Source organism: Neophocaena asiaeorientalis, unplaced genomic scaffold (assembly GCF_003031525.2).
Source record: "Neophocaena asiaeorientalis asiaeorientalis breed wild unplaced genomic scaffold, Neophocaena_asiaeorientalis_V1.1 scaffold110, whole genome shotgun sequence".
In the NCBI taxonomy this organism is placed as follows: Eukaryota; Metazoa; Chordata; class Mammalia; order Artiodactyla; family Phocoenidae; genus Neophocaena; species Neophocaena asiaeorientalis.
Genome location: NW_020175053.1, coordinates 8,214,325 through 8,239,942, shown reverse-complemented (window position 1 = coordinate 8,239,942; position 25,618 = coordinate 8,214,325). Strand labels below are relative to the sequence as shown.

The window sequence follows — 25,618 nt, the reverse complement described above, 5'->3', positions numbered from 1 at the left end:
GTAGTTGTGGCACGTGAGCTCAGTACTTGTAGCCTGCGGGCTCTAGAGCGCAGGCTCAGTTGCTCTGCCACATGTGGGATCTTCCCAGACCAGGGATCAAACCCGTGTCCCCTGCATTGGCAGGTGGATTCTTAACCACTGCGCCACCGGGGAAGTCCCTGATGTAGTGTTTATTTGCATGACTTATCTAATTATCCTAGCTTACATTTTATTTCCTGTTTCAGTGCAAAAAATTTTTAAAGTAGGAAACAGTATATCTTTGCTCAAAATTTGAATAATATAAACCTTAATTTTTTAAGTGACAACTTTCATAGATACAGTTTAGGAGATGTGGTATTTGTCGGAGCGTGTATATTGGGGGCCACTATGAACTAACACTGACTATATTAGAGAACTTTTTTGTCTCCATTTTTAATTTGATTTTGAAGCTGTCACAAATCAGACATCATTTTTGTGGGAAAGCATGTTAATCATTAATCAGATGCATGCCTTCAGTCCAAACTTTGGAGAAGGGAAAATTTCCTCATAAATAATGTAGTGAAGTTCAGTGAGTTGCCAGTGTACTTTCAGTCAGTGATGTGGCAGCAGATCAGGCTTAAGCATACTGTGTGAAGTCCATGTTACTGGAGAGTGCCTTCCACCCAGTTATTACACGGGTCGTTCTTGCTCACGCAGAGCAGCTCACGCTCAGCTCCCTGCTGAGACAAGGTGTGCCTCTGTCCTAGGACTTATCTTAGAACAGCTCTTACTTTTCTGATTGGCACTATCAATTTTGCACAGGTAGAAGATGAATACAGAGCCTTCCAAGAAGAAGCTAAGAAGCAAATAGAAGATCTGAATATGACATTAGAAAAATTAAGAGCAGAGCTGGAAGAAAAAGAGACAGAAAGGAGTGACATGAAAGAAACGATCTTTGAACTTGAAGACGAAGTAGAACAGCACCGGGCGGTGAAGCTTCATGACAACCTCATCATCTCCGACTTAGAGAGTAAGTGAGGTCCCACCCGTCTTAACGTGTGGGAAGAGTTTGCGTTCTAAGTAGCAAAGTGATGGGGTGGGGGTGGGGGCGTGGCTCTGCCTGGGGGGCAGGGGTTCAAAGGCAGGAGCACAGTGGCCGGCAGATATGCGTGTGGGCAAGAGCTTCCCATGGCCATTGGCAGTCTTCCGGATGCTATTTGGCTCCTAAAGGACTGTTGAGTGGAAGCATCTCTTTAAAACTGCTTAATTATGGAAAATCATTTAAGTGAGAAGCTAATGGGGTTGTTAACTTTCTAGATCTTAGGAAAAGCCATTTGTTGTCGATGTCTAGTGGTTGCAAGTATACTGAGACCAAAAAATATTTATCCTTTATAATCTTATGCCTGAGGCACAGGTTTTTGTTTATTTGTTTAATATTCCTCCCTTTCACGGAGATTTTGTGATCAGGTACACTTGAAACTCAGATTCTGAGTTGCTTTGTTTGCTTTTTAAAAGATTCTAAAAAACTGTTTTGTAAGTATTTCAGACTTTAAAAAAAGTTGCAAAAATAGTACAAAGCATTTCTGTGTGGAAAATTTGATGAGGAACAGAAATTTGCATGATCTTAAAATGTCTTCCCACAGACTGTTTATTATGTTACAAGTGAGGAAAAAGAAACAAGCAGAAATTACACAGTGGAACAATTGGGTAACACTGTGACCCGGTGATTGGGTGATCATGTAAGTGACAGAGGCACATGGATATCGCTAGGCTGTATTCTGGCTGAGGCATAGCTTCAGTTAATCATAAAGAAACATTAAACAGACAAAAAATGAGGAATGTTGTACTAAAAGCGCAGGATCGAATGGTGCTGTGTCCTCAAAAATGCCAGTGTCATAAAAGACAAAGGCTGAGGGAAAATTCCAGGCTGTAGGAGGCTGAGGAGGACAACCCATGCACTCCCTGTGCCTGCACTGGCTCCAGGGCTGTCGGGAGCTGCTGTAAAGGTGTGGTGATGGAACTGGAATGTGTGTGAGATTAGGTAAACGTATTGTGTCGGTACAAATTTATGAAGTTGATAACCCAGCTGTGTCTGTGTATTCTTGGGAACCACACACTGAATATTCAGGGGTGAAGGACTGTGATGTATATCCTTAAGGGTTCAGGAAAAAGGGACAATTAGAGGCAGACGGACAGGGATAGGAGGTAGCAAATGATAAAACCAATGGTAAACTATTAACAGTAGGCGAATCTGAGAAGGAGGTAAATGGGTGTTTGGTTCTTTGTGTTACTTCTTGCACCTTTTCGTAAGTTTGAAATTATTTCCAAATAATGCATTTGAGAAATTCTTATGTGTTCTTCCTCTAGATTCCTCAAATGTTAACAGATTTTAAGTTGTCATACACTTTAATGATGGCCTGGTGGGGACAGGGAGAATGGAGGTAACCTTTTTGGATGCCTTGGTTAAAGCTCTTAAAATTTCTGGTTCATGATGCTGCTCCTTTGAGCACTGACGGTTTACTATTTATTCCCTGACAGCGGATTGACAGGCAGATACAGCGTGTCAATACAGTAGCCAGAGCCCCTGGGCTGTGGATGCAGAGGTGGGGTGGAGGGGAGGTTTGAACTATTGATATTTCCAGGTAAGAGACGGTCATTTGCAGGAGCCCTAAATGTGTCTGGTGGCAGTTCTGAGCGCTGGCTAGTTGACCCAGCATCTGTAGGTTGACCTCAGGGTCATTTGGAATATTCCAGGGTATCTGGATACTGAAGTAGTGGATTGTGGGATTGTATTTCTTACATAGTGATGAACTTTTTCATCTAAAGTTTAAAAAAACTTTTAGTTTAACATTTATATCTAGCCTGTATTTCATTGTCACTGAACTGAGAAAGTTATCTAATTTTACTTCCTAAATATAAGAGGTTCTAAAGTTTTTCAGATTAACTTGGGGGTTCAGCGTGTTTTCCATTTTGTACTGATAAGAATAGCCTTTTCCCTTGCAAACCCTTTGATTTGAATGTGGAAAGAGTGACACCTTGTGGTAATTGGGGTAATAGCTAGAAAACTGTTAGGTGATAAGGATTCCTGGGACAAAATTTTCCTTATCATTGCCAAAATAAAAGTTACATTGACATTGTATGAATTTTAACCATAAAATGGCTGAAAAGGGCTTCCCTGGTGGCGCAGTGGTTTAGAGTCTGCCTGCCGATGCAGGGGACGCGGGTTCGTGCCCTGGTCCGGGAAGATCCCACATGCCGCGGAGCAGCTGGGCCCGTGAGCCATGGCCGCTGAGCCTGCACGTCCGGAGCCTGTGCTCCGCAGCGGGAGAGGCCACAACAGTGAGAGGCCCGCGTACCGGGAAAAAAAAAAAAAGGCTGAAAAGCCTTAATAAATTTTTTTTTAGCCATGTAGTTTCTCTCCCCAGTTTTTTGAAATGAAAAGTTGAAATGTATAGAAATACTGTGAGAGTAGTGTGGTAGTTAGCACCTCCTGCCTGGATGTGACAGTGGGTAGCATTTTGCAGTGTTTGCCTTCTGTATGTGTGTGTTTAACTGAACCAGTTGGCAGTAAGCTGTGGACTTCATGATACTTAACTTCTAAATATTTCAGCATGCACCTTCTAAACATCCTCCTCGAAACCACAATGCCTTGATCACATCTAGTAAAATTAGTCGTAATTTCTTAGCATCATCTAATACCCCATGTGAAGATTTTCCCAGCTGTTCCCAAAATGTCCTTTATAGTTTTTTATAGGGACTGGGATCCAAACAAGTTTCATGCATTATAATTTGTTGTTACATCTCCGTAGTCTGATAGGAGTTAATTTTCTTCCTAGAGAATTCTAGCATTTGGGATTGATGCAAAGTCAGCACTTGGTATAAGGGACTCGGTGACAGGGAATGCTATTAATTGGGAAATTGAGATATTCTTCTGTGGATGAAACCATCACCATAGTCAATTTTAGAACTTTTTTATCACCCCCAAAAGAAATCCTGCACCCATTGGCAGTCACTCCTCATTTAACCCAAAGCGATTCTGACTTTGGTATTAATGGACAGGATTTTAAAACAGCTACTGTAACTGTACTCAGGGCGTAGAGGAAAACATGCTCATCATGACAAACAGATAGCAGATCTCCACAGAGAAATAAAAACTGTAAAAAAAAGAACCTAGTAGGTATTCTGGAACTAGAAAATTAAACAGCTAATATAACAAGTTACAGAGTCATTTAAACAACAAATTAGAGATACAGAAGAGCCAGTGAACTTGAAAACCAATCAGTAGACATTATCCAGAGAGAAGAAAGATTGGAAAAAAATGAGTAGAGTATCAGTGATATCTGTGGGACAGTATCACAGGTGTATCATGTAGTTGGGAGTCCAGGCGGCCTCCCAGAGAACATCAGTGCTGTACTGCGTAGACCTGGCCTGCGGTACTTCTCAACAGCATCTGAGCTGGAAAGATTTGATATAAAAAGTCACTCAGTAACTACTGTTAAGACTTCCAGTTCAAGATGATGACCTGAGATCATACATACTTCCTTTCCCTTCCAAAGTCCAAGGGACATGGCAGGAGAGATATAAAAATTACAATGAGCTTGAGCAAAGATAGAAAACAGGGGAAGGGTCCTATCAGTAGGTCAGCAATTTGGGGTAATTTCTGGAATACTTTATATAAAGCTGATGGAATTGGCTGTGGAGAAATCAATCAGAATAGAACATTCTGCCGTTTAGGAGAACACTAAAGCTCTGAGTAATAATGTTCCCAGCAGAGCCCTGGGGATGGGGGCACTGAAACCTCCACATCAGGGATCGTCGGGCCCCGGGGCCAGCAGCGGTCTCAGGCCACAGTGTAAGGGATTGCTACACTGTACCGCCCCCTCCTCTGTCGGGGCTGTCTCTGGTGTTTGCCCCCAGGCTGCTGCTGCGCTCACCTCTAAGTAAGGTGGGAGTATGGTGCCAGGGACTCCCAGCACGACCTTCACACTGTGCCAGAAGTAACTGCAGCCTGCCCTGTTGTCTTAAGGAGAAGACCACCTAGAGGGAAAGGCAACTTGGCCTGGCAGTGAAACTGATACACACACACATACACCTGTTGCCTCAGCAGAAGCCGCCATTCCGTCTTGTACATCCAGAGGGCCCCACCCACCCTGCAGGCTCGTGTCATCAGCAGAGCCTTTAGCCGTTTGTTTTGTTGAGAAGCATGCAGGAGTCACTGATCTAATCATTCTTTACAAGTAAGAAAGACCAGCCAGGACTTATTAGACACTTAACACCTTAGAAGAGCTTAAGGGAGAAGCAGCATAAAGAAGCAGCTCAACTGAATCCCCAGAAATAAAGGTAATAACTTGCCCAGCAAACCAAAGCTGACTGGTATTACGAGTAGTGACACCAGCGAGACCTCAGGTCTGGCTCAGTTGCGACCTTATCGACCACTTAGTGTCTGCATAGTAATGCTCTGTGCATGCTTGCAGTTAAGTCCTGCCCTTTTCCTGCCCTCTGTAGTTCCCAAGATTGGGGCTAGGGCCTGACATCCTGATACATGGAACATTAGCGACAGTGGTGAACAAGGGTGGCTTGAGATTAGAGAAGGAGCAGAAGGAAATAGAGGAAAGCTGTGTAATTCTGTGATGAGAAAAGCCTGGAAGGTAGAATACTTGGAAGGCTTAATGGAAAAAAAGTCTCATATTTGACTATGTATAATTGAAATTTTCAGTTCAGCAAAGTGCCAGAAATAAATGACATTGAGAGAAATATTTATAATGCATGTCAAATATGTAAAGAGATTCTGTACATCAATAAGACTAGAATAACCCATTAGCTAAATCAAGTGTATGAATGGATAAGTCAGAAAAAGACACAAAAAGATGCTTGACTTTTAAAAAAGCAAAGAAACTCAAAACAAGATGCAGGTGTGAAAAATTGAAAAGATTGCTAAGGTGTAAGAGAGGAGAAAGGGTCCTCTCATATACTGCAGCTTTTTTGGAGTATTGATCATAATTTTTCAAGTACAACAGTAATTTAGCAATCCACTTCCAGAAACCTGCTCTTCAGAAACATTCTTACAAGTTTGCAAATGTATACATAGATGTGGATGCTTGCTGCAGAGTTGCTGGTTACCACAGAAACTTGGAAGCTACCTGTATTTTCAGAAGTCGAGATCTAGTTAATAACCCATGTGCCTAGCACATCCCTACTGTGGCTGCTCTTTCATCAGCCAAAATAAACAAGGCACGGAGAAATGTGTGCACAAAATAAGGCAAGTCGCATAGAGGATGAGCTGAGTATATTACTTCTGTAATTAAAACCATAAAAGTTTTAAATACAACATTACACTGAAATTGTAGCCAGGCATAATGGTGTTCCCTAAGAAATACGGATTTCAGTGTATTCTGTACCATAAATGCTCTAACGTGGTGACTTCTCAAAAAATATTCTGTATTCTTGAGCTAGAACCTTCTAATGGATTGACTTGGATCCTGTTGATAGTTTCAAATGGTCCTTCACTTCTTCTACTTCTAGAAATGTGTCTTCAAGTAACATCTGAAAAACTGTAAAGACACTTACAGTGTTTATAACAAAAATTGGAACCCTTCTGGCTGTTCATTAATAGGAGGTTGCTGAGACAAATCATGATATATCCAGTTGATAGCCATTGATGGCCAGCCAATTGATGGCCATCTATCATGGCCATCAAAATGGTGCTGTAGGTCTGTATTTATTGATAAAGGTGTCCAGTATCTACTGCTTAATGGAAGGGCTTGTGAAGCAGTATAAATAGTATAATTTCATTTTTCTTTAAAAATAATACACACATATATGGAATCTGGAAAGGTATATGCCAAATGTAAATGCTAGGTAATCTTATTTTTGTCACCATTTTCTGTTTTCCAGACTTGTTACTGTGAGCGTGCATTACTTTTAGAATCAAGGGGTAAAAGTTATATTTACTTTTTTGGAGGGGGATAAAAATGAGTAAAATAAAAATTAAAAAACAGAGACAGAGACTTCCCTGACGGTCCAGTGGTTAAGACTCTGCTTCCACTGCAGGGGGCACGGGTTTGATCCCTGGTCGGGGAACTAAGATCCCGCATGCCACGTGGTGCGGCCAAAAAATTTTTAAAAAAGAAAAAAGACAAATAAAAATAGTAAATGGTTTATTTGAAACTCATGTGTGTCCTCTTCCTGCATCAGGAGTTCTGGTTTGGGAGTAAAGCTGTGGTCTGGTAGTTGGATACACCACCTGCCCTGTTCCCCTGCCCCTGAGGTGTGGAGCTTTAACTGATAGGTTCCTCTGGTCCTTTCCCTTCCTCTAAAAATTGCACCTGATGGCAGTTGGAGGTTCTTGACCAGATGCAGGAGTCTGACTTGAGTACTCGGGTATCTGTACCCTAAGGGTTTTCTGGGACTCAGAGGGCAGGAAAGGTTGGTGGAACTTTCATTACTTTACACCCCAAGGGTTGTAGGTAGATCCTGTGCCGTGGTAGCTGCCCAGTGACACCCTCAAGAGTGATTGACCTGTAACTGGAACCAGCATGGAGGCCTGGTTGATGGTTCTGGTTTTGTTGGTGATGATAGGTCTTGGTGGTGAAAAAGATTATGAACCCCATTATTAAATGGGCAGGGCAGTGTCCAGAATTGTTCAGAGCAAAGTTGGACTAATAACAATGAGAATAGAAATTTACCTGATTTCTAGAATAAAGATAACATTGTAAAATTGAGTTATAATTTAAAAAATGAGGTTATAGTAGTTCTTCTGTTCTTTGATAGAATTTAATGTTACATTTGAGTTGAAGACAATAGATGGCAGTGTCTCTCACACTTAAAGCTTTGAGGAAGGAAACTGCGTTTAGAGGCCCCAGAGTTGCAGGCTAAGCTGCCCTGTGTGACTGGTCACTGGGAGAGGCGGCCGTTTGCTAAGCCTCTTCACAGCGAGAACTGGAGCATAGACGTCTTTGTTTCCAGGGAGGAAAAGCTTGTTGTCACTTTTAATGCTTTTGTAAAGTTTAAATCAAATTCCCTGGAGACACTTGAAGTGCACTTTATTCGGTCTGAATATGTCCACTGGCTGCCAGCTTCCCTTCTGTTTAAAAGAAGACATGCCAACAATAAATACGTAGTGCTGAGGGTAAAAGAATGTCCTTTAAGAGTAGTGATCATGTGAATTCTGTGGCCATGAATGTAGAGGTTGGTGAGAAAAGGATAAGAACAAAATAAATGAATGAAATTTGAGATTTTATGATCAGTCTAAGATGGCCATGTGGCTTAAAGTGTCACCTGGGAATCAAGGCACCAGATGTTAAAGTGGGCTGCAGCAAGATTTGCTGTCATCTGTCTCATGTAAGTTACCTAGATAGATCCTTTGTGACCAAAAGAAAAGACAAAGGATTTGCAGCAGAGGAGAAATTACACATTTTTTTGTTTGCTTGTTTTAATTATAAAATATTTTTTGTACATAAATATAGTGTAAATGAAAGGTGTAACCCCTAGTGTTTTCCACACTAGAAATATTTTAGCTTCTGTCCTTATTCCTTGTCTATGTCTGGTAATATCACCAAGACCCTGATTTCATCTACATGTAGGTCATACGGAGCCAAGTTCCCTGCTGGTTCCAGAGTCATCCTTTCCTCTGGAGGTTTGGGTCAGGGTATTGGACTCACTCACTCACCTGCTTGTCCACTTTGCCCTCAGCCAAATTGGGTGGCCCGTTTGCCCATTAAGTTTCCAGGTTAAATGAGGTCTGAAGCAGCTTGTATAGAGACAGACTTTTTTTTTTTGCGGTACATGGGCCTCTCACTGTTGTGGCCTCTCCCGTTGCGGAGCACAGGCTCCGGACGCGCAGGCTCAGCGGCCATGGCTCACCGGCCCAGCTGCTCCGAGGCATGTGGGATCTTCCTGGACCGGGGCACGAACCCGTGTCCCCTGCATCGGCAGGCGGACTCTCAACCACTGCGCCACCAGGGAAGCCCGAGACAGACTTTTAAAGTTTAATCCTTTGCATATGAAAACATCCTCTTTTCTGTCTCTAAAAGGGTAGGAACTGTACCTTTTTTCCTTTCCCTTATATCTCATGCACCGTGTAAATAAGTCTGATACAGAGTAGGTACTTATGAGCAGTTTGTTGAATTACTGAGTAAAAGTAATTAATTAACTTTTTATTTCATAGGCTCTAACTTTTTGGAATAATTTTGGGCTGATGAATGGGAGGAAATTGACTACTAGCTACCAAAAATGGCCATTTTTTTCCACCCATGTTTTATCTCATTTTTTAATTAAAAAATTTTTTTAATCTTTTTAAAATTTATGTATTATTATTTTTTTTGGCTGCATTGGGTCTTGGTCGTTGCGTGCGGGCTTTCTCTAGCTGCAGTGAGTGGGGGCTGCTCTTCATCGTAGTGTGCGGGCTTCTCATCGCGGTGGCTTCTCTTGTTGCGGAGCACGGGCTCTAGGCGCATGGGCTTCAGTAGCTGCAGCACGTGGGCTCAGTAGTTGTGGCTCGTGGGCTCTAGAGCACAGGCTCAGTAGTTGTGGCACAGGGGCTTAGTTGCTCCGCGGCATGTGGGATCTTCCTGGACCAGGGCTCAAACCCGTGTCCCCTGCATTGGCAGGCGAATTCTTAACCACTGTGCCACCAGGGAAGTCCTCGTTTATTTATTTTTTAATTTTACTTATTATTTATTTTATTTTTGGCTGCTTTTGGGTCTTCGTTGCTGCACGCGAGCTCTCAAGTTGCAGTGAGCAGAGGCTACTCTTCATTGCAGTGCTCAGGCTTCTCATCGTGGTGGCTTCTCTTGTTGCGGAGCACGGGCTCTAGGCTCGCGGGCTCCCGTAGTTGCAGCACTCGGGCTCAGTAGCTGTGAGTCATGGGCTCTAGAGCGCAGGCTCAGTAGTTGTGGCACACGGGCTTAGTTGCTCCGTGCATGTGGGATCTTCCTGGACCAGGGATCGAACCTGTGTCCCCAGCATTGGCAGGCGGATTCTTAACCACTGCACCACCAAGGAAGCCCCTCATTTATTTTTTTATTCAGCTTTAGAAAACATCATTATTATGTATTTATAGTAATCATTACACATATAATTGTTATAAATATTCTAGACTTTATATTGTTACTGAAGTGAATGCATGCCTTTTAAAAATGTCAGAACACAAATGTATCAGCATTGAATTAAGGTTTCAGAGGTTTCAGCAGAGCAGATTCCTCGTGGAATTCAGAGAAGGAAGACGTGGACCAGTCTCAGAAAAAGCATCAGCCTGCTCATACTTCAGGGTCTTGATTGGAAGCTAACAGCCTAAGAGGTGTTTTGGGTACATGTTGTTGCACACAGGTGTTGGCTGTGCCTGGGTTCCCTCTGCTACGTGTAAGGAGTAGGGGGAATGTTTACTCAGAAACACCAGTGTCCATGGTTTGACATCCCTGACAATAAACAGTTAAGTTCTGGCAATGGAATATTGAAACACTTGATGCTAGGTAATGACCTTAGGATTGCTTTCTCTTCTGCTTCCATTAGCTTGTGTACTTATACACTTGCTCTACTCTACATGTAGGCCTACCTGTGCTGGGGCTGCAACCTCGGCATGTGGCTCCTGGCTCTGAGGTGTGCTCAGCCTCTGTGTGAAGAAACGCACCCCTGTTGGCAGTGGCAGCAACAAGGCTGTGTAAGGCAGAGTCGGAACACAGAAAGGACAGGGCTCTGCTGCAGGGGGGCGTCGGTGAAGTCAGAGTGTTTGTCACCAGGTGTAAGTGCCTGCTCTGGTGCTTAACCAGAGAGACAATGATGGGCTTCTGAGCTGTCGGAGTGACCAGCCGTGGGGAGGCGCTGGGCAGCAGCACCAGCATGGTGCCCTCCCCAGGCATTTCCCCTGACGCAGGGGTTTTTGAGCAGAACCTCCAAATAGAAGGGGACTTCCTTGTACATTTTTGGATCCCAGGGGACTGGCCTTGGCTGTGTCTTCATCTTTGCAGCCCCGCTCTGTCTAGATCGGCCTTGGCATAGTAGTGGTGCCCATCAGATGTTCACAGTGCATGACATTGTTGGAAGGAAATTCATATTATGCTAGAAATAATTTGAGAAATGGATTTACTTAATCCTTTATTTTGTGAAAGACTTTGCATAGAATTAAATAGCACCTCCCCCAAGTTACAAAATAATTAAGTTTGTAAACATCTTACTAGTTCACCACTTTTCTGGAATTTATTCCAGCATGTAAAGTAAGTGATGCTTGCAAAAATACTTTAGATTAATAACCCTTTTGATTAAAATCTCCCATTTTAATTGCAGTCAGTGTTGTTTTGATTGGTTATGAGCCAACAATGTGTGTGTGTTTCTAACAATTGATTTTACTTAACTTTTTGTTTCAGAATTAAGAGGCTGAGGAAGGAAGTCATCCAGAAATTGTGATTTAAATTTGATATTTTCCTTACAAAGTAATACTGGTTTATACTTGGATTGGACATTCCTTTTTCCTTTTAAAGTTTTGTATTAAAAATAAAAAGTCTTTGGGCAGGATGACTTTCTGAATGTCATATTTAAGTACCTCCTCCCTTTATGTTATTCCTTTCGAACACAGTTGTAAGAATAAATATTTAAACTTTTGTGGTCTTTTCAGATACAGTTAAAAAACTCCAGGACCAAAAACATGACATGGAAAGAGAAATCAAGACACTCCACAGGCGACTTCGGGTAGGATAAATCTTCACATACTACCTCATTAGAAAGCACAGTTTTCTGAAAGTTGAGCACTTTGGTGTCGTTGACCCCACTCCTTCATCTGAAGCTTCAGATACTGTTACAATACTGAGCTCACTGGGCTTTGGGCAGAAAGCTACTGCTGTCACTTCAGAGTGGGACTGATGCTAGATTCTGGTTGCAAGATTGTACTAGTAATTGATGAGTGGTAACTTTAGAAAGAGGGATTTAGGAAGCGAGTGTTATATTTTGGAAAGAAAGTTTATTAGCTCTGGATTATGAAGCGTCCCAAACTAAACTGCTTTTCTTGTGAGTTTTCTGTCTTCTGTGGATTTGGTCAGCCTGCCGACGGCAGCAATGCTCTGCTCTGATGCAGAGGGTCAGGGAAGCTGGACTCGTAGTTTGGGTTGTGCCTCAGTTGCTCAGGCTGCCTTGGGGTGGTGGGCACTGGGCCCAGTCAGCAGCTGTAGCTCTGGGAGAGGGGCTGCCCTGGGGAGCACGCCCGGCCACAGAGGCTGCGGGAAGCAGCAGGCTGTACGGGTCCTCAGCTCCTCTCTTTGTGTGATTTTTTGTCTGCCTAGATTAAATTCAGTGTTTTTCTTCTGGCTTCCTCTTCCTTTTCCTTTACTTTTGATTTTTTTTTTTCCTGTTAGTTTTTGGTGTCAGGATATTTATAGTTTTTCCCTGTAAAATCTTTCAGTGTGGTTCACACACCATTTATCTACCTTCTAGAGCTTTTCAGACGTACATTTTGGATGCTGTGTTTATTTTCGTAAGACTAACTTTGATACCTGCCATGAGGAAGGGAGGCTTGACATTATCATTGTTAATACTGAGCACCCTGAGTGCCTGATGCCTCAGTAGGCAGATCAGCTGGAAACTCTCTTCCTCACTAAGAACACATTCACCAAAAATAATTACGTTTTCTGTTAGAAATAGGTAATAGCAATTCTCTGGGATTTAAAAGAAATTAGTCATCGTTTGAGATAGTGCATTACAGCAATCTAATCATAAACACATTTTATTGCTTTAAAATAAGTCTTTACTGCTCTCTTTTGGAAATAAAAGTTTAGTTTTTTAATGTAGGAAGAATCAGCAGAATGGCGGCAGTTTCAGGCTGATCTCCAGACCGCGGTGGTCATCGCAAATGACATTAAATCTGAAGCCCAAGAGGAGATTGGTGATCTGAAGCGCCGATTACATGAGGCCCAAGAAAAAAATGAGAAACTCACAAAAGAATTGGAGGAAATAAAGTCACGCAAGTATGTTTTGAGAAACCAGCTCTGTACTTATGTTTCAACAGGGAGCACTTGAGTCACGGTTCTGTGATGTGGTTTTATGGAAAGAACGTAGGCTTGACACTGGTGTGATTGAGTTTGGGTCCAGTGGAAGTTAGTCACCTTTTCTGGCCTCACTCTGTGACCCCTGTAAAGTAGTGTGGTCTCTGTGGCCTTTCAGAGCTGTTGTCAGTGTCCGTAGTCAACAACTCTGGAGGGGTTGGAGTGGCTGCTGGCATGTGGTCCATTGTGGTTCCCGCCAGTCCTCTGTCCCCTGTCCCAGCCCGTTGCTCTTCTTTGGGTTGTACTCCTCACGGAGGGCGTGGACCCTGGAGGCAGACAGACTCGGCCCCGTGCAGCTCTGCCTCTGCTGGGTGTGAGGGCTCGCTCAGGCCCTCAGTTTGCTTGTCTCTGCAGTGCACACAGTCCTGCTTGTGTCACAGAGTTGTTGTAGGGCTGAAGTGAGACACCCCTGGATGGCGCTCAGGGCCACGGCCAGTGTCCATTAGCAGGTATTTTAGAGACCCGGGTGAAGGATACAGGCTGATTTCTCTCCACTGCTTGCTTGAGGAGTTGTCTTATGCTTAATACACACAGGTATTTTCCCATTTAACATAGAGCTCTTTGGAAACCCGTAAAAAGTCTTAGATGATGTGCTCTGAGTTCCTAGTGAGATTCTATCTGTGAGCGGGGGAGAGTGGTTTTTGAGATTTTTATTAAGTATCAGTAGAGTTTGAGGTTTTTGTGAAGAATTTGATTATTCATTACTTTGAACAATTCTTAAGCAGCCCTAGGTAAAAAATTTAGGAAAATATTTAACAGGCCAACTTGGAAAAGCTGTCTTATTTTATTGTTGCCTAGGTCTAGTGGATGCCCAGTGGGAAGTATTGTTAAACCATTTTTCTTTGGCTTCTTTAATAAGCAGAACACGGAGGAATGAGTTGGAAGATTATTAATTCTCCATTAGTACATTACCCTTCCTCCTTTGTACCACTGAATGAATAGAAATGCTCCATTCGAAAGGTAGCCCAAGTGACTGAAATTCTACTCTGAGAGACTTGTTCCACTGGCTCCCGAGAGCCTGTCAGTGTTTGAGACACATGCTTAAAGGATGTGCCCCCGAGAGAAGTAGCATTGTGTAGAGCAGCAGTTCTCAGAGTGAGGTCTACAGACCCAGGGGTCCCCAGGGCCCTTTCAGGGGCTCTTCGAGGTCAAACTGTTTTCATAATAATGCTGACGTGCTGTTTGCCCTCTTCACTATGTTGACTTTTTGCACAGATGGTGGACAGCAGTTGTTGATGGATCAAGGCCTTGCCACCAAATTGTACTCGTGGTCATTGTGCTCTTCCCCACCAGCCACTCTCATTTTCAAAATGCAGGTTTCCCTTACAGATGTCCTTGGTGAAGCAGTAAATTAGTAATATCACTCTGTCTTGGTCCTTGAGTATATTCTTTTTTTTTTAATATTTCTTTTTGATGTGGACCATTTGTGTTTTGAAAGTCTTTATCAAATTTGTTACAGTATTGCTTGTTTTATGTTTTGGTTTTTTGACCGTGAGGCATATGGGATCTTAGCTCCCTGACCAGGGATTGAACCCGCACCCCCTGCATTGGAAGGCGAAATCTTAACCACTGGACTGCCAGGGAAGTCCCCTATTGTATTCTTTTTTTTTTTTTTTGCTTTTTTTGGTTTTTTGTTCTTCGCCGCGGCTTTCCTCTGGTTGCGGCGAGCAGGGGCTACTCTTCGTTGTGGTGCGCGGGCTTCTCATTGCGGTGGCTTCTCTTGTTGCAGAGCACGGGCTGTAGGCGTGCGGGCTTCAATAGTTGTGGCACGCGGGCTCTAGAGCGCAGGCTCAGTAGTTGTGGCACACGGGCTTCGTTGCTCCGCGGCATGTGGGATCTTCCCGGACCAGGGCTTGAACCCGTGTCCCCTGCATTGGCAGACGAATTCTTAACCACTGCGTCACCAGGGAAGCCCCCCATTGTATTCTTTTTAAGGTCCTGTGAGATGGGTGGGAAGTCGCGTAAGGAGCTGCTGCTGCATCTGCAGCTGTGTGCCCAGGTGTGCAGCAGTCTGGAAGAGAGCACTGCGTGTCACTGGAGTTTGTGCTGTTTTCATTTTTCATGGAGTGAAGATTTTTACTTGAGAATGACTGACACAAGCAATTGGTATTCAGACTTTAGTGTTTGGTGGATATTCTTGAAAATGATTAAAGGAGCCTGTCACTTCAAGGAAAGCAACTAACAGTGTTTGGTACCAATGATAAAACATGGGCTTTTATGTGAATGTTAGGATTTTGGAAAACTTGTATCTGCCATTGCAAGCTCAGCAGCTTCCCATAAAGAGTTTCCTGATGAGATCCCTAGTGATATTAACAAGAGACTTGTAAATGGATAATTGTTTGTTTGTTTGTTTGTTTTTTGGTACGCGGGCCTCCCACTGTTGTGGCCTCTCCCGTTGCGGAGCACAGGCTCCGGATGCGCAGGCTCAGCGGTCATGGCTCATGGGCCCAGCCGCTCCGCGGCATGTGGGATCTTCCCGGACCAGGGCACGAACCCGTGTCCCCTGCATCGGCAGGCAGACTCTCAACCACTGCGCCACCAGGGAAGCCCTAAAGAGTAAATTGTTTAATGACAGGCACCGACACTTGGAAAATCCATGTAACTCTGTGAACCAGTATTTTCCGTATGACCAGGGCATGATGTCAGCCAATCCTGGGTGGGTAAAGAATCCATATGCGTTAAAAGTGCGAGATGGACAGAGTAGGAAAATTTCATTCATTCATATGGTTTCAGGTTCCACATTTTAACTAACTTATAAGTTACTACCACTTATTGTGTTTTAGTGTTTATCAAAGAAGAATAGCCATAGTTATCTGTTTTAATATCATTAAAATATTCTTCCCTGGACTTCCTTGGTGGCGCGGTGGTTAGGAGTCCACCTGCCGATGCAGGAGACACGGGTTTGATCCTTGGTCCGGGAGGATCCCACATGCCGCAGAGCAACTAAGCCCGTGCGCCACAACTACTGAGCCTGTGCTCTAGAGCCTGTGAGCCACAACTAATGAAGCCCGCGTGCCTAGAGCCCGGGCTCCACAACAAGAGAAGCCACTGCAGTGAGAAGCATGCGCACCGCAACGAAGAGTAGCCCCTGCTCGCCGCAACTAGAGAAAGCCCACACGCAGCAACGAAGACCCAGTGCAGCCCAAAAAATAAATAAATAAAATAAATTTATTAAAAGAAAAAATATATATATATTATTCCCTTTTCCAACTACATATCTGTGTGAGGCCTGCTTTTTTTCATGTCACAATAGATTGAATACAAAAGAAACGAGAATCTGACAGTCTTCTATTAAGCCAAACATTAGAGATGTACAGAAATGTTAAAACACTGCTATTTTGGGGACTTCCCTGCTGGTCCAGTGGCTAAGATTCTGCGCTCCCAATGCAGGGGCCCAGGTTCAATCCCTGGTCAGGGAACTAGATCCCACATGCCGCAACTAAGACCTGGTGCAGCCAAATAAGTAAATAAATTTTTTTTTAAAAATTAAAAAAAATAAAAACATTGCTATTCTTCTTATTAATTTTTTTGATTTGGAAAACAGTTGTTTTTCATAAAAATATGTTAATTATGTTAATAAGCCCTGAGTTTATTTTTAGATGAGTTAAATATTTAAAATATTTAATATGGTAAATGTCAATCTCTGTAACCCACATAAACAAAAGCTCTTTGGGGTCCTCAATAGTTCTTAAGAGTGGAAGAGGGCTCTAAGACCAAAAAGTTGGATAATGGCTCTTGTACATTCTTTATTAAAACTTCCAAGCATGAGGCATATTGGCAAAAAAACTCTGTCATAAGAGCCAAATGGCCACCAAAGACAAATTTTCCTACAGATTGGCTTAATTTTTGTACAGTATGAACTGGCTTGTAGTTATATAACACATGCAAACTCTGCAGCTGAAATCTCTTTCCAGATGTAAACTTCAGTGTTTGCTCAGTGAATGAGAGCTTTCCAGAAATGAAGTGGAATTGATTTTTTTAGTTGACTCACACTGAACATGTAGGAGATTCATGTTACCAATACGGGTCCAGGCTTTCCCCCCTCCCCCTTTGTAGAAATTCTATTTGGTGGCTATACCATTTTTAAAAAAGAATTTAAGAGTATGGGCTTTGATTTCATTTCTTTGTATTTCCACGCCTATGCATGGCATGTTAGATAGAGCAGGTATCAATTGTCTGCATGTGCTGTGAATTCCCAGACTCACTGTCCTGGGAAGGGCCTTCTCCACAGCACAGAACCTTACAGTCCCTAGTTCTGAGCCCACGTCCCATTTTACTGCTAATTGATTACTGATGTTCTCACCTTACACTTAAACAAATGAAAATGGAAACTAATGGTTACTTAACCTAGTTAGGATAACCTGATATAAAAATTTTAGTATCATTTCCTGGAATTCACCAAGCAAATAAAAATATTAGACCAGGTAATTTACTCAGCTCAACTGATACTATTTTCTTGTTTTTAACTGATACTTTTTAATACTTCTCAGTTGGGAAGGGGAAATGTGTATTTTCTAGTATGTATACAGAAATGCCCTGATTTCAGTACTGTTTTCAGGCAAGAGGAGGAGCGTGGCCGGGTGTATAACTACATGAATGCTGTTGAAAGAGACTTGGCAGCCCTGAGGCAGGGGATGGGGCTGAGTAGAAGGTCCTCGACTTCCTCCGAGCCGACCCCTACGGTGAAAACCCTCATCAAGTCGTTCGACAGTGCGTCTCAAGGTAACATCCATCGTGCCCTAGCGGGCGGTCGTGTTCACGTACCACATGTTCTCTGTTCTAGTTGATGTTCTTTACCATCTCACTCTGAGTCTCATCACATTTCATATGATGTTAGTGAGTTAGTCTTCCTGCAAGGTGGATTTTAACAGGAGATTTGGGATCTGTTCAGCCTCAGAGATCTCGGAGTCAGACTTGGGCCTTACCCCATGCATGTGTGTCTTCTCCGTGCCTGAGAACTTCCAGATGTGGGACTTCAGCCCTCTCCCTTGCTCTGAATTCCTCAGGCCCAGTGTATTCAGATGCTACTTAACTCTGACACCCAGGTGTCTCCCAGACATCTTCTCACGTCCGAAACCAGATCTTGTCCCTTAACTTCCATCTTTCCCCATGTGAATGGCAGCACCATTCCACCCAGTCACGTAAGCCAGAAATCTCGGAATCTTCCTTCTTCCTTCAATCCTCCTTCCTCACCTTGACATTGACCCATTAGCGAGGCCTCTTGGTCTGGCCTCCCGCACCCACACCTGCTCTGCTCTCCATCACTAGGGGCACACCATCCACTGCTCATTCAGTGGCCTCCTCTTTATTTTTTAATTAAATTTTTTTTTTCTGGCTGCGCCGTGCGGCTTGTGGGATCTTAGTTCCCTAACCAGGGATCGAACCCGGGCCCCAGCAGCGAAGGTGCTGAGTCCTAACCACTGGACCACCAGGGAATTCCCAGGATCCTACTTTTGAACAGTTCAGTCTAGAGAGGGAGACTGACATGTGAGCAGACAATTACACACATTTAATTGCACTAAATGAAATACGTGTGAAAATCCGTGTGGAGGGAAGTGATGAGCTCCTTAGGAGGAGGTGAGGGAAGATGAGCAGAGCCCGGCGTTCCTTCATTTAATATGCCGCGAACTGCACACCAGGCTTCTCATCTGATGCAGTTGCAGAAACACTCATCCTGGAGCTTTTGTACTTTGATTTCCTTGGTTTATGGAGCACTTAACCGCATAATTAAATAACAAAAGTGAAATGACTGGCATAGTCAGGGTTGGAAATAAACACAAGTAGTCTCAGGAACAGACAGTCCGCCTGACGGCAGGACGGCTGCACGGAGCAGCCGTGAGTGTTGAGGAGGTGAGGTGTCTCCCGTTCCCAGGGGAGCCGCGAGCGCTGGTTCATGGGGTGAACCCTTAAGGAGAGAGCAGTTATGAAAGCTTGCACTGCACCTTGTTGTGTTCATTATTTACTTGTGTGTGCGTTGTTTTTCTAGTCCCCAGCCCTGCTACAGCTGCAATTCCTCGAACGCCTCTGAGTCCAAGTCCCATGAAAACACCCCCTGCGGCAGCCGTCTCCCCCATGCAGGTAAGTGCCTGTGACCATGGAAGCTCTGGGGGTCTCAGCTTCTGAAAGCTTGTCCTTTTCAAAGTCACCTACACTATGGCACGGGGGGCAAATGGCTGCCTCTTGAGGGATACAGTTGCGATTGTTTTCCTAGGTTGCTGTGAAATTCCCTAAGATAAATTATGTTAATGTCAAGTATGTTATTCTTCTGAAATCCTCTAATAATAGTGATAGCTAACAACTACTGAACACTTATTATATGTACTACACTGTTCCCAATGCATTATAATGTTAACTCATTTAATCCTCATGACACCTCTATTGGCTATTAGGTATTATTCTTATCCCTAGTTTTCATATCTGGAAACTGAGGCCCAGAATGGCTAAGCAGCTTGCTGAGGGTCGTACAATGAAGCGTTCGAGCTGGAATTTGAGCCTGAGTGGCATGACTTCAGACACGATGTTTTTAACCCCTACACTAAGATAACTTTCTAAGTAGAATATACAGTCAACCCTCGAACAAGGGGGGGTTAGGGGCGCTGACCCTCTGCATAGGTAGAAATCCACTTATAATGTATGGTCAGCCCTCCGTGTGTGCGCTTCCACATCTGCGGATTCCCAGCTGCATGAACAAGTGTCTCAGGTGCCCTTCTTGCCACTGTGGGAGTGCAGACCAGAAGCAGGGCAGGTGGCATGACTGTCGAGCTCAGGAGGCCCTCTCACTATGCCCTTGCTATGAGCCACTTTGGGGACAGTAGCTGAAGTAGAGTTTCTCCACGTAGGTGAGAGTAGCCTAAAACCCAGTCCCCTGTGATCTAGGGTAGCCTTGGCTGCACCTCTTCCCTAAAAGATTGGGTTTGAGAACATTTTGTCTGAGCAGAGACTTTTGTAGGTGTTAACTACTGGCTGTGTATTTTGTGAGTGAACTTTTTAACCTTTTCCTTTGTAAAGTTTAAGGTAGAAGTGCTCTCCCTCTGCATTTGTAATGTTGCAAGTTGTGGCTTTGCATTTACGTTTATGTAGAAGATGTTATACTCTTAATTTGAAAGGAAGGCAAAGGGAATTCCATATTCTGTCTATAATGAGCTTTTTATATACTCGATTAATCAAACTTTCTAAAAACATGAAGAGGGACTTCCCTGCTGGCGCAGTGGTTAGAATCCGCCTGCCAATGCAGGGGACACAGCTTCGATGCCTGGTCTGGGAAGATCCTACATGCCGTGGAGCACCTAAGCGCGTGAGCCACAACTACTGAGCCCATGTGCCACAAGTACTGAAGCCCACTTACCTAGAGCCCATACTCCTCAACAAGAGAAGCCACCACAGTGAGAAGCCCACGCACTGCAACGAAGAGTAGCCCCTGCTCGACGCAGCTAGAGAAAGCCCACACACAGCAATGAAGACCCAACGCAGCCTAATTAATTAATTAATTAATTAATTAAAAAAAAATAGGGACTTCCCTGGTGGTGCAGTGGATAAGGCTCCACGCTCCCAGTGCAGGGGGCCCGGGTTCAATCTGCAATGAAGACCCAACGCAGCCTAATTAATTAATTAATTAATTAATTAATTAATTAAAAAAAAAATAGGGACTTCCCCGGTGGTGCAGTGGATAAGGCTCCACGCTCCCAGTGCAGGGGGCCCGGGTTCAATCCCTGGTCAGGGAACTAGATACCACATGCATGTTGCAGCTAAGGAGCCTGCCTGCTGCAACTAAGACCCGGCACAACCAAATAAATAAATAAATAAATATTTAATAAAAGAAAGAAAAACAGAATCAAAAATAACATTTAAAAAAAAGTTGAAGATATAAATGAAAGCAGATGAAGGTGCAAGATATAAGGTGAAGTTTCTCTAAATAGTGTTTGTCAGTTGAAATTTAATGTTCATGGCGTCACTCTGTAAACTTTTGTAAGGATAAGAAGTAAAAAATGTCATCTCTCTAACTTGGAAAAGAAACTAGTAATTATAAGCCACATTCAGTAGCTTTTTAGTACTTGATTAGCTAGCACAGTACTTCTCAAACCTAATTGTGCACAAAAGTCATGTGGAATTTTTAAACACGTAGATTCCCAGGCTTCATCCCAGTGAACAAGAATCCCTGGGGAATGGGGCCTAAGATTAGGATTGTTAGTGTTTCAAAACTCCCTGAGTGGGAATTCCACTTCTGGCTGTGAGGGAGTCAAGGGCTGGATTATTCTGCCACCACAGACAGCTATAAGGCTGGACAGAATGTAGGAAGCAGTTACATTCATACGTGGTAGGACAGGTGGTACAGGACTGAAATCTTTGGAGAAAAGTTAAGAAAGCTGAGCCTTACTGTGGCCCATGCTTTTCCAGATGGTGAGCAGGGAGGATGAACCCACATGGAGCAGGGAAGGGAATGCCAGCTGGATCCGAGGAGACACAGATCAATGTACAGGGAGAACAAGGGCTGGGATTTGGGGGCAGGGTGCCTGGGAGGAGAGAGCCACGCAGAAAAGGTCTAGAGCTCTGCATAGGCCTCCCTTTGAGTCCTCGCTGAGTGCCAGTCTGCACATGTGTAGACATGGGTTGAACCCTGCAAGGCTGAGCAAGAACGATTTTGCAGGAAAGATCAGTTACCAGGAATCTGGCAGACAGATGCTTCCCATAGTTTACACAGAGCAGGGATCATTTGAGTTCCTACTGGCCACCGTGGAAAAACCTCTTTGAATACTTGGAGCATTCATTAGAGACCTCAGTGACCACTCTGTGAAGTGGAACTAAATAGCCCTAGAGTAAACACTATTCTAGATCTGCCCTAAGTGACCTTAAAAACAACCTCAGAAGGTCCAAGGAGATCCATTAGTAACAGGATAGGCAGTCTCTGAACTGCTTACCAGTGATCCATGCCTCCTGCTGCTGTGCTTTTGTGTCATCTGCTCCTTCTGAGGGTTGGCTGGGCTTCGTGACTTGCTTCTCATGAACAAAATGTGGCAAGAGTGATGAGCTGTCCCTTACAAGATAAGGTGGTGAGAAAACTCACTTCTGTCTGAGGACTCCTCTTGCTATCTCCTAGATGCAGTCACTCCAGTGAACAATTGGAAATTGAAATACTTAGCGATACATTGAATAAAATATTGTGCAAGACCTTGTAGTGAAAACTATAAAATAATGCTGAGAGAAGTTAAAGGCGTAATAAATGGGAAGATACATCATGTTCATGCGTTGGAAGACTCAGTCTTGTTAGGATCTTGCAATTCTCCCTCACATCGAGCTGTAGATTCAACTCATCCAACTTAGAATCCCAGCACGCTGTTTTGTAGAAATTGATAGTATAATTTAAAATTTATGTGGAAATTTAAAAGACCCTGAATGTCCAAAGCATCTGGGGGGGGGGGGGGGAACAAATCTGGAGGACTTCCACTACTTGATGTTAGCACTTAGAGTAATCAAGACAGTGTGGTTTTGACATAAGTTTAGATCAGTAGAATAGATAGAGAATCCAGAAATAGGTCAGCTGATTTTCAACAAAGGTGCCAGGGTAATTCAGTGGGAGAGGGATAATCTTTTCAACAGGATTCCAGAACAACTAGATATCCATATGGAAAAAAAAAGAAAAAAAAATACCTTTACCTCATGGCATTCATAAAAAATTGAAATTGACTATAGACTTAAATGTAAAAGCTAAAACTACAGAACTTCTACGTGAAAACATTAGAGAAAGTCTTCGTGACCTTCGACAAGGCAAAAATTTACTTAGGACACACACAAAAATGAACTATAAAAGAAAATTAATAGCTTGGGCATCAAAATTTAAAACTTCTCTGAAAGATATTAAGAACATGACAGACAAGACTGGGGAGAATATATTTGCAATTTATTTATCTGTCAAAATCTTGTATTCAGAGAAGACTTGTTTGTCATCTTGGTTCAAGACAACCCAATAAATAACGGACATAAGAGTTGAAAAGTCCCTTCCCAAGAGAAGATACACAAATGGCCAGTAAACACATGAGAAGTTGCTCAACATCGTAGTCATCAGGGAAATGCAAGTTAAATCCATTATGATATCTCAGTACGCACCTTCGGGATGGCTAAAATGAAGACTGCCAGTATCAAGTGTTGGTGAGGGTGTGGGGAGGCTGGCCCTCTCACACATTGCTGCTGGGACTATGGAATGAGTAGTCAGAATTCAGCTGGATAAAAAAGGGCTGGGAGAGCTGAGGAAAGAAGCATGAGAACAAGCCCAGAGCTGGTGAACAGCGTGTCCTTGTGGGCGGGAGTGAGTAGTTGGTGGTGTTGGGGCATCACACAGAGGTGGCGGGAGGTGGCTCAGGAGAGCCGAGGGGGTTCAAGTATTCGGTAGGTACGTGTATGTATGAGATCGGAGGTGAGGAGGCCGGTGACCAAGCTGGTGCTGAGTTAAGGTGCCAGGTTGTGCCCGGCAGCAGTGTTGGAAACTTAGTGAGGAGGTGACAGAGTGAGATCCATTTGGTACTGGGGCATGAATGGCCAATCCAAGTACTAAAGGAGCACATCCGGATTTTGCTGATTGGCGAGTGAGGGGCATGTGGGATCTTTCTGTGTTCATTTTAAAATAGTATACTGATCACTTTATATGCCTCTGGGAGTGTGTGTGTTTTTTTCAGTCTTACCGTAATAGTGTGGAAGGAATTATGCAAATTCGTAACTAAATATTTACTCTCTGCAACATTTACTCTGTGAAACTCAGCTCTGATTTAACCTAATATGGACACTGTTTGTCTTATGATTTCAGAGACATTCCATAAGTGGACCAATCTCTACATCTAAACCCCTGACAGCCCTGTCAGATAAGAGACCAAACTACGGGGAAATTCCTGTTCAAGGTACATCTCATGTGCAGTATTTCACTTTTGTTGTTAATTTTTTTATTCATCTGACTTTTGGGGCTAACTAACTTGTTTTTCTTTTATTCTTGACATTATTTCTACCAGTCTGATAGACATCTTTATCACAGGTTTACTAATAACACGTCTTAATTACAGATGAGGAGACTGTTAATAGGTGCATCTTGGAAGATGACTTCATAGTGTCACGAGGGTGACAGGGAGTCCACACTGTTGCCAGGCCCTGTTTTTACAGTTGTTCGTGGGGCGTGTATAGTTATCCCATTTTATAGATGTGAAAAATGAGGCTTCAAACAGTTAAATAACTCATAAACACAGGTTGACATTTAAGTTAAAGAACAGTAGACCCGGACAGCCTGGCTCCAGAGCCCATTTCTTTGGTCTTTGTGCTCTGCGTCACTTGTGAAAGAAAAGCCTCTGATAGCTGGGGTTCAGCGAGTGCCATTTCCACGCGGCTCTTTATGGCGGCCCCAGCACCCGAGCCCAAGGCCTCTGCCTTTTGAGGTCAGGGGTCCTTCTCCCCCACTGCCTCCCTACGTGTGGTGCTGAAGTAAGTGCTTTGGAAAAACGGTTTTGGGCATTGGACCAGGTGCTGGGAAAGGCACACTTGGTTGGGGTGGGTGTGGAGACGCCCGGCAGGTGTGACACCTTCCGGAGCCCAGGCCCCTCCTGGCTGGGCAGGCTGGGCCCCTCCTGCGCTCCTGGTGTGGGAGTCAGGCTCTGGGGCTGAAACTGTGCAGTTTGGATGGGTGTGCGGGAGAGAGAAGCAGAGGACTGGCTCTGTGGGCTCCGGGGGGCTGCCAGGCATGGGGTTCAGTGGGCAGTTTGCGTACAGGGGGGACGGTGGAGCCCAGGACAGTGCTGTTGCCACTGCCCCTGCAGACGTGCCTTCCATCCCGGCTTCAGCTTCTGGTTCCTGTGTTAGCTGTGGCCTGAGCTCTTTTCTCCCCTCGGAAGGTCCTCCTGCTAAGGGAACAAGTGTGGATGGTTTAAAGTCTCCCTTTACATCTGTGCCGAGTTCCCACCCTGGCCCCCAGATGGATCCAGGGATTGTGTGTGTGGTCACGGGTCCTGCTGCTGACCTCTTGGATGCTGTTTCCTTGTGTAAGTCGGGGTCATCGTGAACATCTAGCTCAGGGCCTTGGCTCCCTCTCCCAAGGCTCTCTTACCCCTGTGGTCAGCTTTGTACCCTCTCCTGTCCACCCGAGCTGCTGTGGTCCACGGTGTCAGAGGCTATGGGCAGCATCTGGCCGTGTTGAGCCCGCCCACCCCTGGATGTTCTTTCTGGTGTCCTTCACGCCTACTCTGCATCTCCTCCTCCGTCTCCTGTGCTCAGTCCTCCTGCCTGGCCTGTGAGGGGTGCTGTGCCCAGGGCCTCTCTCTCCTGTCTGTACTCACTCTGTTACTACGTCCGAAGGGGGCTTCTCCCCTTTCAAGGCTACCTTCCCCACTCATCTTGATTGGCCCACAGCAGCACAAGGTTTACTGGGGAAACCTTTGCAGCATCAGTGGTGTTTCTCAAACTTACCTGTTGATAAGGTTTACCTGAGTCACTTGGTAAAATGTGGAATCCGGGGCCTCGTCTCAGATCTGCTGACGTGGACTCTCCAGGAAGGGAGCTTGGAAACTTCATTTTCACAAGCACCCCAAGTGATTCTTAGGAAGGGACAAGTTTGGGAAACTGGGCAGAGATTACCATTTAGTTTTGCTCTTAGCCTGGCTTTA

At 44.1% G+C, this 25,618-nt stretch overlaps 1 protein-coding gene and 1 non-coding gene across 6 annotated transcripts in view; one reads left to right on the top strand and one right to left on the bottom strand.

The window, feature by feature from the left end:
• Positions 1-25,618, top strand: part of SPECC1L (sperm antigen with calponin homology and coiled-coil domains 1 like) — a 121,764-nt gene that overhangs the window by 45,237 nt on the left and 50,909 nt on the right. For all 5 annotated transcript variants that reach the window (XM_024763821.1, XM_024763818.1, XM_024763820.1 and 2 more), the window contains 6 exons: positions 781-988; positions 11,567-11,640; positions 12,733-12,908; positions 17,545-17,708; positions 18,973-19,064; positions 23,782-23,872. In XM_024763821.1, coding sequence (XP_024619589.1) covers positions 781-988; positions 11,567-11,640; positions 12,733-12,908; positions 17,545-17,708; positions 18,973-19,064; positions 23,782-23,872 — 805 coding nt within the window. The remainder of the gene's footprint in view (positions 1-780; positions 989-11,566; positions 11,641-12,732; positions 12,909-17,544; positions 17,709-18,972; positions 19,065-23,781; positions 23,873-25,618) is intronic.
• Positions 18,350-18,421, bottom strand: TRNAE-UUC (transfer RNA glutamic acid (anticodon UUC)). The gene has a single exon. It is a non-coding gene; the product is annotated as a tRNA-Glu (tRNA).